The 17,173-nt window shown below is 51.7% G+C and overlaps 1 protein-coding gene across 1 annotated transcript in view; it reads left to right on the forward strand.

Moving 5' to 3' along the window:
• TMEM181 (transmembrane protein 181) overlaps positions 1 to 17,173 on the forward strand; it is a 45,489-nt gene that overhangs the window by 5,267 nt on the left and 23,049 nt on the right. Inside the window, exons 2-4 of the mRNA XM_069598838.1 lie at positions 7,709 to 7,812; positions 14,756 to 14,811; positions 16,261 to 16,351. Coding sequence (XP_069454939.1) covers positions 7,709 to 7,812; positions 14,756 to 14,811; positions 16,261 to 16,351 — 251 coding nt within the window. The remainder of the gene's footprint in view (positions 1 to 7,708; positions 7,813 to 14,755; positions 14,812 to 16,260; positions 16,352 to 17,173) is intronic.

Raw genomic sequence — 17,173 nt, forward strand, 5'->3', positions numbered from 1 at the left:
AAACGTGAGAACTAGCCGAGAGATGGAGCATCCCTTTCCACCACCCAGATTCTACGTTTCTAATTCTACAGTGGGAAACCTGGGTATATAGTGAGCAAACAGCAGCATTTGTAATCCTGAAGCAGCTTTAGTCTGTATTTACCCACTGTACCGTGACTCAGTGAGCTAAGCAAAGACAGGTAATTCTTTGGTGTCACGGAGATGCGTCAGAGCTGGACAGGATGTGTGATGGCATCTTCTGGGACAGAAGTCTGCAGGCTGACGCTACATCAGGGCTGGCTAAGGCTCTCACGTGGAGAAAACGTGACTCTGAGCCCCTGCAGCTTCTGGGGCTCTTTCTCCCGCCCGGCTGCATGCTGATCACCCCCAGTGGGCTCTTGTCACCGCAGAAGCTGTGGTGCTCCCTGCCCCCCACCCCTTTCCACCTCGCTGAGAGACGCACCCTGAAGCGTGTTCTCTGCTCACTCAGGTGTTGTCCACCGCCTGGCCCTTCTGCTCCAGCCGATAAAGAGGCTCATTGAGTGCTCTCCTCCCCCGAGGTTTCTTTCTAATGCTGTTTTATTAACTCTTATGAGGCCTGTGTGGGAAGGAGAAGTGCTTAGTGGGCCAAGGAGCATTGGCCATCAGCCGCTCAGGAGTGCCCTGTGGCCCTGACGGAACCCGGGCTTGTCCGCTGGCCAAGGGTACCCCAGGGCAGGCCCTTGCTGGGAACCGCCTTGGCCAGCTCGCTGACACCAAGGGCAAAGGTCAGAGCCACAGAAGCATTAGAGAAAGAAGTTGCTGCTGCTGCTAAGTCACCTCAGTCGTGTCCAACTCTGTGCGACCTCATAGACGGCAGCCCACTAGGCTTCCCCATCCCTGGGATTCTCCAGGCAAGAACACTGGAGTGGGTTGCCATTTCCTTCTCCAATGCATGAAAGTGAAAAGTGAAAGTGAAGTCGCTCAGTCGTGTCTGACTCTTAGTGACCCCATGGACTGCAGCCTACCAGGCTCCTCTGTCCATGGGATTTTCCAGGCAAGAGTGCTGGAGTGGGGTGCCATTGCCTTCTCCGAGAGAAAGAAGTTACATGTTGACAATTAACGTAGCAGGGAAAATAATGAGAACCTGGGGGAAACCAGGGAAACACTTGGCGTTTGTGAGGCACAGCACACGGCACCCTGAGGGCAGAGGGGAGCTTGAGGTGGGGGTTTTGGGGGGGCTGCAGATGGTTGTAACCCACGGGGAAATCCAGGGACAGGCGTGTGCGCCCCCTCCCTGTCCTGCAGGGGGAGACGGCTGCTTCCTCAGAGCAGCCAGTTGTGGGGGCCCTCCTAGGAGCCAGGACCTCAGCGGGTCCGGGAGGGTGGGGGCTGGAGGGAAGGGCTGGATGGTGGCCTTGGGGACGGATGTCGGCCTCGACAGCAGTGCCTCAGTGCTGGGGACGCCCGGGGACTGTTTCACGTTCAGAAAGGGCCGCCCAGGTGCCTTGAACTAGAAGGTTTCCATGTCTCCATGACTGCCTTAAAGTTTTGCTTTTCGTTTTGGTTTGTTTTTAGGGTATGGGTATCAGTGCGAAGCTTTCGATTCTGATGGAATATTTCATGAAATGTGGCTGACACATCCGGGGGTGGGGGGTGTCTGAAATTTGAGGCGGGAACATCCAGGGTTAATCTGATGGCTCTGGGGACCCGGGCGTGGATGGGGGTGGCTGGCGGTGGGGGGAGGTGTCTCCATCTTTCTGTTCCCGCATCCTCATCTGTGGGCGGCAGCCACCCTCTTACCTGTGGCGTGGTGACAGGCAGTGCCTCCCCTCAGTCACGGGCACTGAAGGCAGGCAGCACCCAGCTGGTTTCCCTCAGGCTCCAGGCCAGCAGAGGGGCAGGCTGGGAAGGGGAGTCTGGCATTTCAGCCTCTGTTGTGGGGGGGGCTGGTTTCGGCGTCAGAGGACCAGGGTGGGAGGTGGGCAGAGGATGCTCCTGGAAAGACAGCAGCAGGTAGTGCTTCCTCCGCGCCCTGAAGATCCCTTCCTCCCGCAGCCATGTGTCCCAGCAGACACACCCCCAGGTGTGTAACACGCATGCCCCCAAGAGTCCTGAGGTGCTTGGCTGTCACTGTGACAGGGGAGTCGCCGGAGGTCTGGCTTCCACGGGAGCGGATGGGGGGACCAGAGCTCGGGGAAGGGGTCAGTGGGAGCTGAGGGGGGTTCACAAGATGACAGGGGCCATGCTGTCCTAGGGAAGCCGGCAGAGGCTCAGCCTGCACAGTGAGAAGGGTCGAGTCTCGTGTAGCTTGAGGGTTTTGTGGACACGTCGACGGTGGGAGCGAGGAAAAGACTCCAGAGGCTTCTGGCCTCAGCAGCCCGGTTGGAGCTGCCCGTTCCCGACACTGGAAGACTGCAGGGCCTCCGTGGGAGGCCAGGGGTCTGGCTGTCAGCGTGGCACCCCTGAGACGCCCACCCGACGTCGGCGTGGAAACGTTCCGCCCGCGCCAGGCCAGGTCCAGCTGGGCTGAGACAGGACCGTGCTGCGCTCGCCCCTGAAGCAGGGTGCCCTGCCTGGGGAGTGAGAGCTGAGCGGAGCAGCAGGAGCGGCCTCGAAGGGCCCCAGTCAGGTGAAGAGGGTGCTCGCCCGGGAGAGCCCTGCAGGACAGGTGTCCCGCCATTTTTTCCTCCTGGGAATGGATATCTCCACAAACACCCCTTCCTTGGAAGTGTCCCTGGGAAATGTGATGAATGCCTATGGTGGAGGGGAGGGAGGGCTCGCTGTGATTTGGATTAAAGCTGCAATTTTGGGTGTTGGCTTTCTAAGAAAGGGGTTTGTAGGTTCTCTAGGAACTATGTCTGTGATATCGTAAATCACCTGTGAAACTGAGATTTAATTTAGAAGGGACCCAGAGAGTCCAAGCTGGCGCTAAGGTGATAGTCTTTTCCATCACATTGGAAAGGTCTTCCAAGGGTGGAAGGGCTCCATAGAGGCCAGGATTTTTGCGTGTGTGTGTGTGTTAGATGCCTGAGTGTGGAAAGATACACGGACCCAGAGAGGAAGACTGATGTATGGGTCCCCTCAAGAGAAGAAGAGAGACATGGTTGTGAGCCAGCAGGATTGTGTAGGAAGTCTTCCTGCCCTGCTTATCGAGGTAGACTTCATTTGTGGCTGCGCTTGACCCGGCCAGGGTTCATGGGGAGACAGGAGCCGGTTCCCTGCTTCAGAGCCTCTCACCACCAACTAGAGGGAACCGCATGAACACTTTGGTGAAAACTAATAAAAGTTGAGTTGAATAGATGTTTTCTGAGTGCGTACCGTGTGTCTGTCTGGCGTCTGTGCAGCTAATTGATGCTTTATTTTCAAGCTCTCAGCTCTGTAGTGCTGACCACATGTGCTGTAGTGGTTTAATAGTCTGGGCAGCCAGTGCAAGCAATGGAGAAGCAGGAGAAAACTTCATGGAGAAGGTGGGACACAGAGGTGAGCCGTGAATACTGGGTCAGATTCTGATAGCAGGGAGAAACGAGAGCGTTTCAGATCGGGAGAGCAGTACATGAATGGGCTTGTCTGGCGGCTGGCTCAACCTCATTGGGAAGCTTTATAGAACTTAAGCCCTATATCCTGGAGTCTGATACTTGTGTGCCTCTGCTCCGTTAAGAATCCACCTGCAATGCAGGAGACCTGGGTTAGATCCCTGGGGTGGGAAGATCCCCTGGAGACAGGAAAGGCTACCCACTCCAGTATTCTGGCCTGGAGAATTCCATGGGCTATACTGTCCATGGAGTCGGACACGACTGAGCGACTTTAACTTTCTCTTTCTGGGTTGGGATCCAGGACAAGTCACCTGCCTCAGTCTGAGCGTTCTCATCTGTGAAATGGGACCATTAATAGTCCGTACCTCAGAAAGCAGGTGTGATGACTCAGGGAGGTAGTAATTCTTGTAGGATACATGCAGGGTGGTAGGAATTTAGGGAAGGATTGGGGGGACCCTCGAAACCCATAGCAAGGAGTTTAAACTGAGTCGAGTTGGCTATGGGAGCCACGGAGGCCTTCTGTGCCGCGGTAACATGTTACGGTGCTGTGATACCCGCAGAGGAAGACGCACCTGGAAGACTGTTCCCGGGCTTACGTGGGAGGGGGACCAGGGCCTGGACTGCGAGGCTGGCATGCGGGGAGCAGAGAGGAGGAAGCGTGGCGACACCTCTTCCGGGCTGGCTGTGCGGCATGAACCTCTTCCGGGTTGGCGGTGTGGGATGAACCTCTTCCGGGCTGGCGGTGCGGGATGAACCTCTTCCTGGCTGGCGGTGCCGGATACGTGAGAGATGGGCGGCGAGTGACCCCAGGGCGCTCGGATGTCAGGATGGAGAAAGGTGGGAGGCAGGAAACAGGCAGTAGAAGCTGAGGTTTCCTTGATGCTATTTTGTTTTTTTCATGGGTTCAGTTTCAAACCTCTTGACCGTGAAGTGAAGTAGGACTTCCAAGATGTTTTGGGAGCCAGTTTCTGAGTGGGGTCCGGGGGCAGGCAGGAGGTTGGGGACCGTCCCGGGGGCAGGACTGTTAGAAAGCAGGAGATCCATGGTGGGCGTCCGCGGGTCCGCAGCGTGGGGTCCTGAATCCGGGCTGGAGAGTTTCCAGAAGAGGGTGGGCGACCGTGGAGCAGGAGGGTCTGAGGCCGCGTCCATTTTCTTTTTTTCTGCACCGCTTTCTGGCCTCTTGAGCAGAGATCCGCCCGCTGGTGGCCTGGTCACAGGGCTGCGGGCTGTCTGCTCATGGGTTCATGCTCGGGTATGGGGAGGTTTAGGCTTTAGTTTGACTGCGGGGACGTGTGGGCAGTTCAGCAGGGAGTGGGCTGGGCAGAGGGACCCCTGGGTGCCTGGCCAGGAAAGAACGCCAGGAGGCACAGAGCCCGAGATGCTGGTTGGCTTCAAGGGGCGGTGGCCCGTGCAGTCCTGTGACTTCTTGGCCCGTGTTTCTCCCGTCTGTGGTGGCATCTCGGAGTTCTCTGGACTGGGGTCGGCGGTGCCGGGTTGAAAGCTCTGGGTGAGCTGTTTGAAAGCATTCAGGGACACGTGGCAAGCAGGCCGGTGGAGGAGGGCATGTTGTCAGCCTGTCTGTGGTCTGGGCAGTATCCCGTGGCCCAGGACACCGGGCCACCACATGCCTCCGGCGTGAGGTGGGATCCTGCCACTCGGGAAGTGGGGAGCAGAGAGACATGAGGCCTGGGGCCCAGCCCATTCCCTGCAAACCCCGGCCAGCTGGGCTGGCTGTGCGATGCCATTCGCTCACACTGGGGGCTTATTTTGCCTCCTTGGCGTCTTTTTTTTCTGCCCAGGTGGGTAAGACTTGATTGCCGAGCCAGGAAAATAGCTAATAAATTGGATTGAAGTGGAAAGGGAAACGGAAGGTTTTTACTGAGCCCCCAAGGAGAAAATTGGAAGCAAACCCAGAGTGATCTGTGTGCTGCAGGAACTTCAGCCTTCTCACCTGCTGAGGAACTGTGCTTTTATAGTAAATCACCGATAATGCGTCTTGTTGATTATATGTTTTTAAATTCAAGCATGAAATATAACTATTCTTATTCTGTCCTCTGTTTGGAGGTCATCTATTCTGAGCTGCTGGAAGGCCCTTGGTGCCCTCAGAGCCCCTGAGGGCAGCAGGTGGGGGTGACTTGGTGTAATTCTTTAAAACAACTTTAGGCATACAGAGGAGTGGTGAAGATGGTGCTGGGTGTTTCTGCACCCCTTCGCCAGGCTCCCCTGCATGTCCTCATCCAGCATGTTTGTCAGAGCTCCGGTCCTCACTGGGGCCGTGGCCTTGACGTCTGAGCATGTCTGCACGTCCCCTAGCATCCAGTCCATGTAGCTTTGTGTGCTGTTATGAGCCTGGAGGGCTTCCCAGGTGGCGCTAATGGTAAAGAATCCGCCTACCAATGCAGGAGATATAAGAGATGCGAGTTTGATCCCTGGGTCGGGAAGATCGCCTGGAGGAAGGCATGGCAATCCTCTCCAGTATTCTTCCCTGGAGAATCCCATGGACAGAGGAGCCTGGCGGGCTGCAGTTCATGGGGTCGCAAAGAGTCGGACATGCCTGAGTGAGCACGCGTGAGTGTGGAGACGCCGCGTGTACCTTCGAGCAAGTCCTCCCTCTGCAGGGTGCACTGAGGCCTCTCACGGGGGTGGGGTGTGTGTGACCCAGGAGACCGTCAGGACTGCCCAGGGCAGAGCTGTGGTATCTCGGGCAAGAATCTACCATCTGTCGGTTTCCCCGCCTGCAAATCCAAGGACTTCCTTGCTGAGCTCGCATCTGGCTCTCATAGTGTCAGGCTTTCAGGCCTCTTACCATCCTTAGGATCCCAAAGTTGAGTTGGGATCAGGCCACTTAATTCACGAGCTCTCGCTTCCCACACCCACCGGGGTTGTTTGTGGTTCTGCGTTCACACCCGAGTCCCAGACAGGAAGACTCCTGTTCCTTCATTCTTTGCCGACCACCCAATCTGAAAGTTCACTCGCGCGGGCCTGGCAGGCCCCGCAGGAGAGCGCTGACTCCGTGTCAGCAGCGCTATGTCAGAGGACTCAGGGGCCCTTTGCTCTGGGAGGCCGCCCTTCTGGGTTCCCGGCCAGCTGTGGCCTTGGGTCTGCCAGGGAAGGGGTGTGTGTGTGTGTGCTCACAGCTATGAACTTGATAAAGAGCAAACAACCTTCCCTCCTTTCCTGGTTCAGAGCCTGAGTCTCCTCCTTCAGGGGATTGTGTCGTCCCCGCCTGCCCCGAAGGCGTGAGAAATTCCTTCCTGCTTCCTCAGCTTCTCAGGCCAGGAAACATTGGGTCATAAAAAGAACAGCGGAAGCAAACCAAAACGGAAAACCCCAGAGGCTCTGATCTCTCCAGGCTTCTGGCATAGGGGGCAGCCTCCCCTTTGGGTCAGGGTCAGGGTCCTCGAAGCCTGCGATCCAGCCTGCCTGGGGCTGCTGGTCGAGGTCCCTGCCACGTCCCGACTGGCCCGCCCCTGATATAGGGAGTTCTGGAAGAGACATGATAACCTTTCACACCACCGTTTGCTTGTGACCGAAGAAGAAAGGAGGGATGAATAAGAGGTGCCAGAGGAATGAGTGTTAGGATGGACCCTCGGGATGGGAAGGCTTTCCTGTTGGCGTACATCTCAGATGCCTGCAGGCGGCTTGCCTAGTGGCGTCAAACCCAGACCCCACAGCAAGGGCCAGGCCGAGCTTCACCCTGACCGGTGGGGCCAGCGAGGGGTCTCAGGCTGAGAGGGACCCTGGACAGGAAGCCCGAAGCCGGGGCCTGGCAGAAGATGAGGTAGACACATGATGCTGGGGGTGCCTGGAACCGCCCCCCCCCGACCCCGCCCCGGTCCAGGCTTGACCCTGGCAGCTGATAGTCCCCGTGCAAGGAATTAGGGCCTCCTGGCCTGGGCCCTGCTCTGACCGCTGGAGGTAGGGGAGTGGAGGGGGTCAGCCTCCTGCGTCTCTGACCTGGTCCATGTGCCCCCAGTGGACTTTGAGATACATCCTCCCCCCATGAGGGTGGGGTTGGCCTGGGGGCCCTGCAGCTCGGGGTGGCAGGAACCCTCCCCATGCCCTGCTGGGCCCAGAACACACCACACGGCCCCCAGCCCGGCCGTGGTCCCTGAGGTTATCTGGACAGTTTGGTGAGCCAGGTCGCCTGGTCTAGGGCTCCCGGGTGGGGGAGGCCCTCGCCTGCCGCCCCTCATCCCGGCTTCTCGCTGCAGGCTGGCGCCCATGCGGCTCTACACGCTCTCCAAGCATCACTTCGTCCTGGTGTTCGTCGTCTTCTTCGTCTGCTTCGGCCTGACCGTCTTCGTTGGGATCAGAGGTAAGGAACAGTTGTGTTTTTTGTTTTTTTGAAATATAATTGATTTATAATGTTGAGTGAGTTTCTGCTGTTCAGGAAAGTGATTCAGCTATACATATATTTATATACATTCTTGTTCATGTTCTTCTCCCTGACGGTTTATCACAAGACGTTGAGTGTAGTTCCACGTGGTATATAGTAGGACCTTGTTTGTCTACCCTGTGTGTTATAATTTGCCTCTGCTGACCCCAGACTCCACTCCAGCTCTCTCATGCCTCCGCTCCCCGCCTCGGCAACCGCAGGTCTGTTCTCTGTACCTGTGACTCTGTTTCTGCTCTGTAAATGAGTTTGCGTCATATTTTAGAGTCCACATGAAAGGGGTATCGCCCGGTCTTTGTGTTTGTCTTTCTGATTTACTTCACTCAGTATGGTCATCTCTAGGTCCATCCATGTAGCTGCACCGTCATTCCATTCTTTTTATGGCTGAGTTGTAGACGTGTGCCACAGCCTTATCCACTCATCTGTCGCTGGGCATTTCGGGTGTTTCCAGGCCTGGCTATTGTGAATAGACGTGCGTGTATCTTTTTGAATTATAGTGTTGTCCCAATATAAGCACAAGAGTGGGATTGCGCTGGGTCATAGAGCAACTCTATATTTAGTTTTTTGAGAAACCTCTGTACTGTTCTCCGTATGAATTTACATTCCCACCCACAGTGTAGGAGGGTTCCCTTTGCGCCACACCCTCTCCAGCATTATTTGTAGATGTTTTAATGCCGGCCATTCTGACCAGTGTGAAGTGGGACATCGTTATAGTTTTGATTTTCATTTGTCTAGTAATTAGCAACGTTGAGCATCTTTTCCTGGGCCTGTCAGCCATCTGTATATCTTCTTTGGGCTTCCTGTGGCTCAGATGGTGAAGAATCTGCCTGCAATGCAGGAGACCCAGGTTGGGAAGATCCCCTGGAGAAGGGAACGGCTACCGACTCCAGTATTCTTGCCTGGAGAACTCCGTGGACAGAGGAGCCTGGCAGGCTACAGTCCATAGTATCGCAGAGAGTCAGACACAACTGAGTGACTTAGACCTTTTATGTCTTCTTTGGAGAAATGTCTATTTAGATCTTCTGCCTGTTTTTGTTTGGATTGGTTGTTTTTGTTTTTTGGGTTTTTTTTGAGTTGTATGAACTCCTTGTATATTTTGGAAATTAAGACCTTGTCAGTCAGATAATTTGCAGATATTTTCTCCCAGTTCATAGGTTGTCTTTTCATATTGTTTGCAGTTTCCTTTGTTATGCAAAAGCTTGTAAGTTTGATTTGATCCCTTTTGTTTATTTTTGCTTTTATTTCTGTTGCTTTGGGAGACTGACCTAAGAAAACACCGCTAGGATTTTATGTCAGAGAATGTTTTGCCTATTCTCTTCTAGGAATTTTATGTTATCATGTCTTATATTTAAAATTTTAATTCATTTTGAGTTTATTTTTGTGTACGATGTGAGGATGTGTTCCAACTTCACTGATTTATATGCGGCTGTCCACTTTCCCAGCACCACTTGCTGAGGAGACGGTCTTTTCTCCACTGTATATCCATTCTTGCCTCCCTTGTCAGAGGTCATTGACAGCAGGCGTCTGGGTTTGTCTGTGGGCTCTTTTCTCTGTTCCATTGATTCATGTGTCTGTTTTTGTGCAAATGCCACGCTGTTTTGATTACTCTAATTTTATAGTATTGTCTGAAGTCTGGGAGGGTTATGCCTCCAGCCTTGTTCTTTTTCCTCAGGATTGCTTTAGCAGTCCCAGGTCTTTTATGGTTCTATATAAATTTTAGGATTATTTGTTCCAGTTCTGTGAAAGTTGTTACGGGTAATTTGATAGGGATAGCATTAAATCAGTAGATTGCTTTGGGTAGTAAGGCCATTTTGATAATATTTTTCCAATCTATGGCCATAGGATATTTAACCATTTCTTTAAATCATCTTCAGTTTCCTTTACCAATGTTTATAGTTCTCAGAGTGCAGGTCTTTTACTTCCTTGGCTAGGTTTATTCCTAAGCATTTTATTTTTTTTGATGTGATTTTAAAAGGGATTTTTTTTTTTACTTTCCCTTTCTAATCTTTCATTGTTGGTGTAAATAAATGCAGCTCATTTCTGTATGTTAATCTTGTATCCCGATGCCTTGCTGGGTTTATCAGCTCTGACAGTTTCATGTGAAGCCCTCAGGGGTCTCTGCATGTGGCACTGTGTCGCCGCTCTACAGTGGCAGGTCTGCCGCTTCCTTTCCGATTCGGGTAACTTTCGTTCTTCCTGTCCAGTCGCCCTTGCTCGGACTTCTAGTGCACTGCTGAGTAAAAGTGGTGAGTGTGGGCCTCCTTGCCGTGGTCCAGATTTTAGCAAGAAGGCTTTCTGCATTCTGCCATTGAGTATTGTGTTGACTGTGCGCTTATCATAAATAGCTTTTATTATGTTGAGGTGGGTTCCCTCTTTACCCACTTTGATAAGAGTTTTTGTCATGAGTAGATGTTGAGTTTTATCAAATGTTTTTTCCACATCTATTGAGATGATCATGTGGATTTTATCTTTTATCGACAGGGTATATCACATTGCGTGTGTTGAACCATTCTTGTGACGCTAGGATGAATCCCAGTTGGTCATGGAGTATGATCTTTTTTTTTTTTTTTATGCTGTTGGATTTGGTTTGTTTATATTTTGTTGAGAATTTTTCTGTCTATATTCATCAAACATAGTGGCCTGTAATTTTCTTTTTTGATAGTATCTTTGTCTGGTTTTGGTATCAGGATGATGGTGTCTTCATAGAGTAAATTTGGGAATGTTCCCTGAGGTGAGCAGTTTTTGGCCTTCTTATCATTTACAGTTACCTTGGTGCAGTGCCATTCAGCTCAGCTTAGCTGTACCCACTTGCTCTCAGCCCCTGATGACCCCATCACGAAAGGTGATGCACAGAGGGGTGACCCTGGTCTTGCCCTTCACAGCAGCCAAGGCCTACGCTCAGCTTGGCAGCGCTGGGCGCCCTTGACCATGTTCTCTGTGTTGGAAGAGTCTGTTTTGCTCTGGGACCTGCCCTGGGTGTTGGGGAATCCAGAATATGCTGTTTGATGGAGGAGACAGACCATTTAACCGGTTCCAGTTCAGCAGATAAGGGGTGAGAGCGGTGAGCATAGGATAGAGGTAACCATGGAGGCGGGGGGGGGGGGGGGGGTGCAGTATGCAGGCTCTGACAGCTGCTGGGTTTATCTATTCAAATTATGGATTCCGGAACTGGGAAATTAACTGTAGGATGGGTTTGGGGACCCCCTGGGCCCACTGTGATGCACATCTGAGGTAAAATCCCATTGATCACCTGGCCTCCATAGGTCCCTACTCTGGTACCACAGCGGAGTTTTGAGTCTCTTAAAATCAGCATCGGTTCAGAGCCAGTGTCCAGCAGTTCCCCAAATTAATCATCTGATTTTCCCCAGTGCTTGTCCTAGGAGAAGACCTGAGGCTCCTCTAGGAGAATGACTGACAGTCCAAGTGTTCGGTGGTGCACTGGGGTGCTTTCTTAAGGAGACCCAGCCTTCCCTTTGTTCAAGGGCCTTTGGGTCTGTGAACTGGCTCATATTTGGAAACTGCTGCTGGGTTATGGTTCTCTGTTTTTATGACGTACATTAGACCTTTGTACGCTTGACTTGAACTTTGCTGCTTATGCAGATCAAGTAAGGGTTTGTTAGGCTTCCTGTGTCTTTCACATCTGGACCACCCCGATCAGGTAGCTCACGCCATAGGTCTGTGGGAATCCGATTGTCTGACTGCCATGACTCTGCTGTCCGTCACAGTGAGCACGCCCACCATGCCTTTGGCAGTTGGTGTCACCTCGTGGCCCCTGCCTCCCCTGGGATCCAGCTCCTGCCCCTGCATCTTGTTTCCCAGCTTCGGGGCCGTAGTTCCCATGGTAAGGCCCGGCCTGCAGAGCAGGACAATCATAGAGCCCTTTAGGGATGCAAAATCACACCAGTGGTGAAAGGCATGTCTTCTGGACTCTCCCAGTAGGTCTTAAATGACAGATCCACCCTAGCAGTCCCACCCCCTAAGTCTGTGACTCCCCCCCGCCATACACTGCACCCGGGCAGGTGCAGCGTTTCTGATTCACTCACTGGAACCACCTTTGGGTCCCTGTGTTAGCCAACCACCCAGTCAGACCCTGGCAGCCCTTTCCGACTCCCTGAGCTACAGCTTTTCAGTGCAGAGTCTCTGCTTAATGAGCCCATATCCATCCGATGGGCCTGAGACGGCTTCACGTTCCTTCTGCTGTCGTCGCACACCGTGTTCCCTGGATTTCTGTCTGCATAAATCAGGAAACTCAGGTCATTCTTCAGGCACGTAGCGTGCGTCCTCACGGGTCCCGTGCCCCCCCCCCCCCCCCGCCCCGGGCCTGCTGGGATGTGAGTCTAGTTACAGGCCTAGAGGTGAAGAGGGCAGGTCACATGGAGAAGCGGTGTGGTCCCGTGTGGCCACTGCCTCCGAGGAGCCGTCCCTGATTGCTTAGGCGGGGCAGGGCTGGTCCGCAGGAGGAGGCGGGAAGGCCCCTTCCAAGGGGAATGGGGAGAGTGTCCCACTGGGAAAGGACTCGTGGGAATTTAGTGTACCCAGCTTCGTCAGGACCCTCCCGCGTGTCCCTGGAACAGCCTCCTGTTCTCTTCCAGTCAGCACAGTCACTTCAACAGGGAGACTGCCTGCGAGGCTGGCTGCTCAGCTGGGCTGTAACTCAGCCAGTCGCAGGATGAGATTCCGGTGTGATCTTCAGAAGTCTCAGCCCTGTGGCTGTAGGAAATAAGGGTGTCCATCGGGGCCCACACAGGCGCTTTCAGATCAGGCATGCGGCCCTTGAGCTGAGAATGCAAGTCCCTGAGCCCATCCTTGTCTCTCACCACCTTGTCCAGTCACATGAGGGGCAACCCGCCATCCGCATTAGGTTTGTTAGTTTTCCAAGAATGTTCTGAAGTATCCCTAAACAGAGTCACTTAACTCCTTGCTCCTTGTAATAAATGGCTGGTTAGGCGTATCTAATGAAAATATTTTGCATATGTTCCTGGACCATCCGTGCTCATTTTACTACTGGACATAAGTCGTTAGCATCTTCAATCAGATTAGAGAATCAGTTCCAGAACCCCCAGAGCCAGTGTAGAAAACTCACCCTCTCCCTGCTGATCCTAGGGAACCACTCTGGGTACCAGAATCTGTGTGAGTCAAGGTTCCCCAGAGAAACTGAATCAATGGGAGCTACAGAGGGCGGGGGGAGATAAGAGAGGGATACTTTATCATAAGGCCTTGGCTCTCGTTACTGTGGGGGCTAAGAGCTTCCACAGTCGGCAAGCTGGAGGCCCAGGAGAGCTGACAACGTAGTTCCTGCATCTGAAGAGGGGTGAGGGCTCATGTTACCAGCTTGAGGACAGAGGAGTGGAGAGCGAATCCTCCCTGACTCCACTTTTGCTGTGTCCAGGCTTCACCGATTTGGACAAGGTCCACCCACACTGGGAGGGCAGCCCGCTTTACTTAGTCTGCTGATTCAGAAGGTGGTCTCATCCAGAAACACCCTCACAGACACGCCCAGAGTAATGCTTCACCAGGTATCTGGGCACCATGGGCCCAGTCGAGTGGAAATACAAAATCGCCATCACAAGCCCTCTGCTCCCAGTGACTGTCTGCTGATACGTGTGCCCAGTCATGTCCAACACTTAGTGATCCTATGGGCCATAGTCCACCAGGCTCCTCTGTCCATAGGATTTTCCAGGCAGGAATACTGGAGTGGGTTGCCATTTCCTTCTCCAGGAGATCTTCCCAATACAAGGATCAAACCTGTGTCTCTGTGTCTCCTGCATTGCCAGGCAGGTTCTGTACCACTAGCGCCAAAGAAAGTTACTTTCTAGACTGAGGCCGTCAGGATTTCAGGGTTAGGAGCGTCTGAGGAGCCATTGGGCTTTGCAGATGAGGGAATGAGATCCAGAGAGCCTTTAGCTGAGGCTCGAGTCAAGACCTCCTGACTCCCAGTTCTTAACCCTTCCTGAGAGACCAAGACTGCCTCACTTCCTGGAGCTGGAGCACACTCGGATTGTGAGTCAGTTTGAAATGAGCCTCTCTTTGGGTTCCAGCCTCCTTCCTGTCTCACTCAGCCTGCGTAGACACACCCCAGAGGGGGGCTCCTGCCCCAGTTGAGTTCTTAACTCAGGCATCTCCTGCTCCAAGCAGAGGGTGGTTGGCAGCAGGCTGGGCGTGGCCACAGGACAGCCCGGAACACCAGCAGGCTGCCGAGGGTTTGCTACAGCACAATCTGGTTCTGAATCGAATCAGGTTCACGGTGTTTCCTTTGACGACTTCTTTTAAGGCCAAAAAGCTCTGAAATATCACGGCGTGAGATTCTTTGAAACTTGATTCTCTGTTGTTTTGGTAAAAACCTTGAGAATATATTAGTATATGTCATGCCTTCTTAAATCCTCAACTTAATATTTTTGGAAGGTTGGATTAATTGGGTGAATGGATCGAGGTGTCTAATCTTTCAGTGGAAGTCTTTATACAAGCTGTGTAGACGGTATCTGTGTCGTTGGTGCTTTCTTAAATCCACACACTGCAGAGCGAGCCTTCTCCTAGAGCAGGGGGCAGTGAGGGGAACTGCGCACGGAATCCCGTGGAAATCGGGTGTGTTGTGTGGTGTCACGTTCTGTTCGCCTGAGCTGGGAGGTCATCGTGTGCAGCGGAGTAGATGTTGTATGTCTGTGTTTGTATGTTTATATATTTTACATATGTATGTATGTGTATTTGTGTATATATATGTGTGTGTGTATAAAGCCTCCAAAGACAGACCAGGAAAAAGACTACCTCTGTATAAAATATGAGAGTTTCTTGGCATTTGGGAAAAAAATCAATAGATGAATTATCAATATAGTTATAACCTGCTTTTTCTTTCTCTGTTACGCTTTAGGACCCAAAGTGATCCAGACTTCTGCAGCTAATTTTTCACTAAATAATAGCAAAAAGGTAAGACTGGGTCTAAGTGGCAGCTGGTGGGCCCTGTAAATTTCTGAGTCACTAAGAAATGGTCCTGCTTAGAGGGTCATTAAGATCAACCTCCTCCTTGCCCTGCAGCTTGCTTCTCAGGCAACACACATTTCTTACTCCACCTTCAGCTGCTAGCCTCTGGGTCCTAATTTGCTAAAATTACCTTTTCTGCTGTAACTGTGACCTCAGTGTTGAGGATGCATGGTGGTGTTACTCCTTAGGGAGCAGCAGTTCATTTCCAGTGGCTGGTTAGCTCATCCTGATTCCTCTCATGTGCAAATCTTTTTTTTTTTTTAATCTTTATTGGAATTTTCTTCATACTTTTTGTTCAAATATCCTTCAGTTCAGTCTAGTCTCTCAGTTGTATCCGACTCTGTGACCCCATGGACTGCAGCACACCAGGCTTTCCTGTCCATCACCAACTCCCAGAGCCTGCTCAAACTCATGTCCGTTGAGTCGGTGATGCCATCCAACCATCTCATCCTCTGTCGTCCCCTACTCCTCCTGCCTTTAGTCTGTCCCATCATCAAGGTCTTTTCCAGTGAGTCAGCTCTATGCTGAGGAGCCAAAGTATTGGAGCTTCAGCTCAGCATCTGTCCTTCCAGTGAATATTCAGGGTTGATTTTCTTTAGGATTGACTGATCTCCTTGCAGTCCAAGGGACTCTCAAGAGACTTCTTCAACACCACAGTTCAAAAGCATCAATTCTTTGGTGCTCAGCCTTCTTTATGGTCCAGTTCTCACATCCATACATGACTGCTGGAAAAACCATAGCTTTGACTATGGAGACCTTTGTGGGTGAAGTGATGTCTCTGCTTTTTAATACACTGTCTAGGTTTATCATAGCTTTTCATCCAAGGAGCAAGTGTCTTTTAATTTCATGGCTGTAGTCACCATCTGCAGTGATTTAGGAGCCTGAGAATGTAAAATCTCTCCCTGTTTGGCAATGTGGCCCCCTCTAATTTTTCTTTCCAGGACCATGAAAGCTGAAAATAACACGTCGGTGATACACCTGGCATATTGATACTAAAAAAATGATTCTTGTGAATATGAAAATACTCATTGTTATCCTTCATTAATTTATTATTTGCATCATCGTATGTACTTTAATTTTTTTTTTTTCTCCAAGGAGGCCTTTTCTTGTTATTTAAGTGGTTATATTGTCCCAACACTGTAGAGGGTAGAAACCACCTGCTTCGACGTGGTTGGTGAGAATCAGACGTGGACTGCAGGAGAAGTTAGTCCATTCTTTTTCGGACGGCAGAATTTCACTTACATTGTCTAAAGGAAAACTACATGTTTCTGTTTCCAAAGCTAACGTTTCAACCTTTTGTGTAAATTTGAATGTTGTATGTTTAAGATGAGGCATTTGGAGACTCAGCTGAAAAAGTCACTCGGATTACTTGACTTCTCTTTCTTTCTGCCTCAGCTAAAGCCAATTCAAATATTTTCCAAACCGCTGTCTACATATAATCAGCAGCTATGGCTGACGTGTGTTGTCGAGTTGGATCAATCAAAAGGTATGAAGCCTGACACTTTAGAATGATTTCTTTTTAAGGTTCAAAGGGCTTTAAAATCTTCTAGCAACTGCTCAAAGATGAATTGTAATGATGGTGATTATTCTTTCTAATACCAGCAAGTTGGAAGCCACCTAAATGTCCTCCAGGGCAAGTGATGATGCTGCCCTCCGGAAGCCCCAAGAGGCCCTCAGGGCTACTGGTCGTGCTCCGGGTGCCAGGCCTCGCCCAGGGGTGCTGGGCAGCCTGGCTCAAAGCCTGCATACTGTGGATGCTCCAGAGGCAGCCTCCTCCAGGGGCTTCCGATGAGAGAACTAGGTCCTGGTGCCCTAGGGACACTTGACAGTGTCCCGGGACACTGTGACATTATGCCCGCCACAGCTGGGGGGCAGGGGCTGCTAGCAGAGGGTGGAGACCAGAGATGCTGCTCACCATCCTGAAGCCATAGGACAGACTCCCCACAGTGAGGAATTAGCTGGCCTCAAAACACCTGCGGTGCAAAGGCCTAGAGATCCCGTCCAAAGCACCCACCGTTGGCGATGACCTCGCTCTGTCCACCCACGGCAGCTCCCGAGAACTGAGAGCATAGGCCACCTCGTTCTCTACATACTGTGATTCAGAGAGGTGCTTCAGTTGAAAGAATTGGAAAGATAACCCAATGACTGCAGTAAATTAAGTGGAAAAAAAATGCTTAGAATAAAAAATCAACGCCTTTTTGTAACATTTTAAAAAGCATTAAAAAATCCGATAGCACTACACATTTGTGTGTCTAGAAAACCATCTGGAAGCATGGACCCAAACATGAAATCATAGTTTCTCGGGTGA

This window comes from Ovis canadensis, chromosome 8 (assembly GCF_042477335.2).
Source record: "Ovis canadensis isolate MfBH-ARS-UI-01 breed Bighorn chromosome 8, ARS-UI_OviCan_v2, whole genome shotgun sequence".
Taxonomy (NCBI): Eukaryota; Metazoa; Chordata; class Mammalia; order Artiodactyla; family Bovidae; genus Ovis; species Ovis canadensis.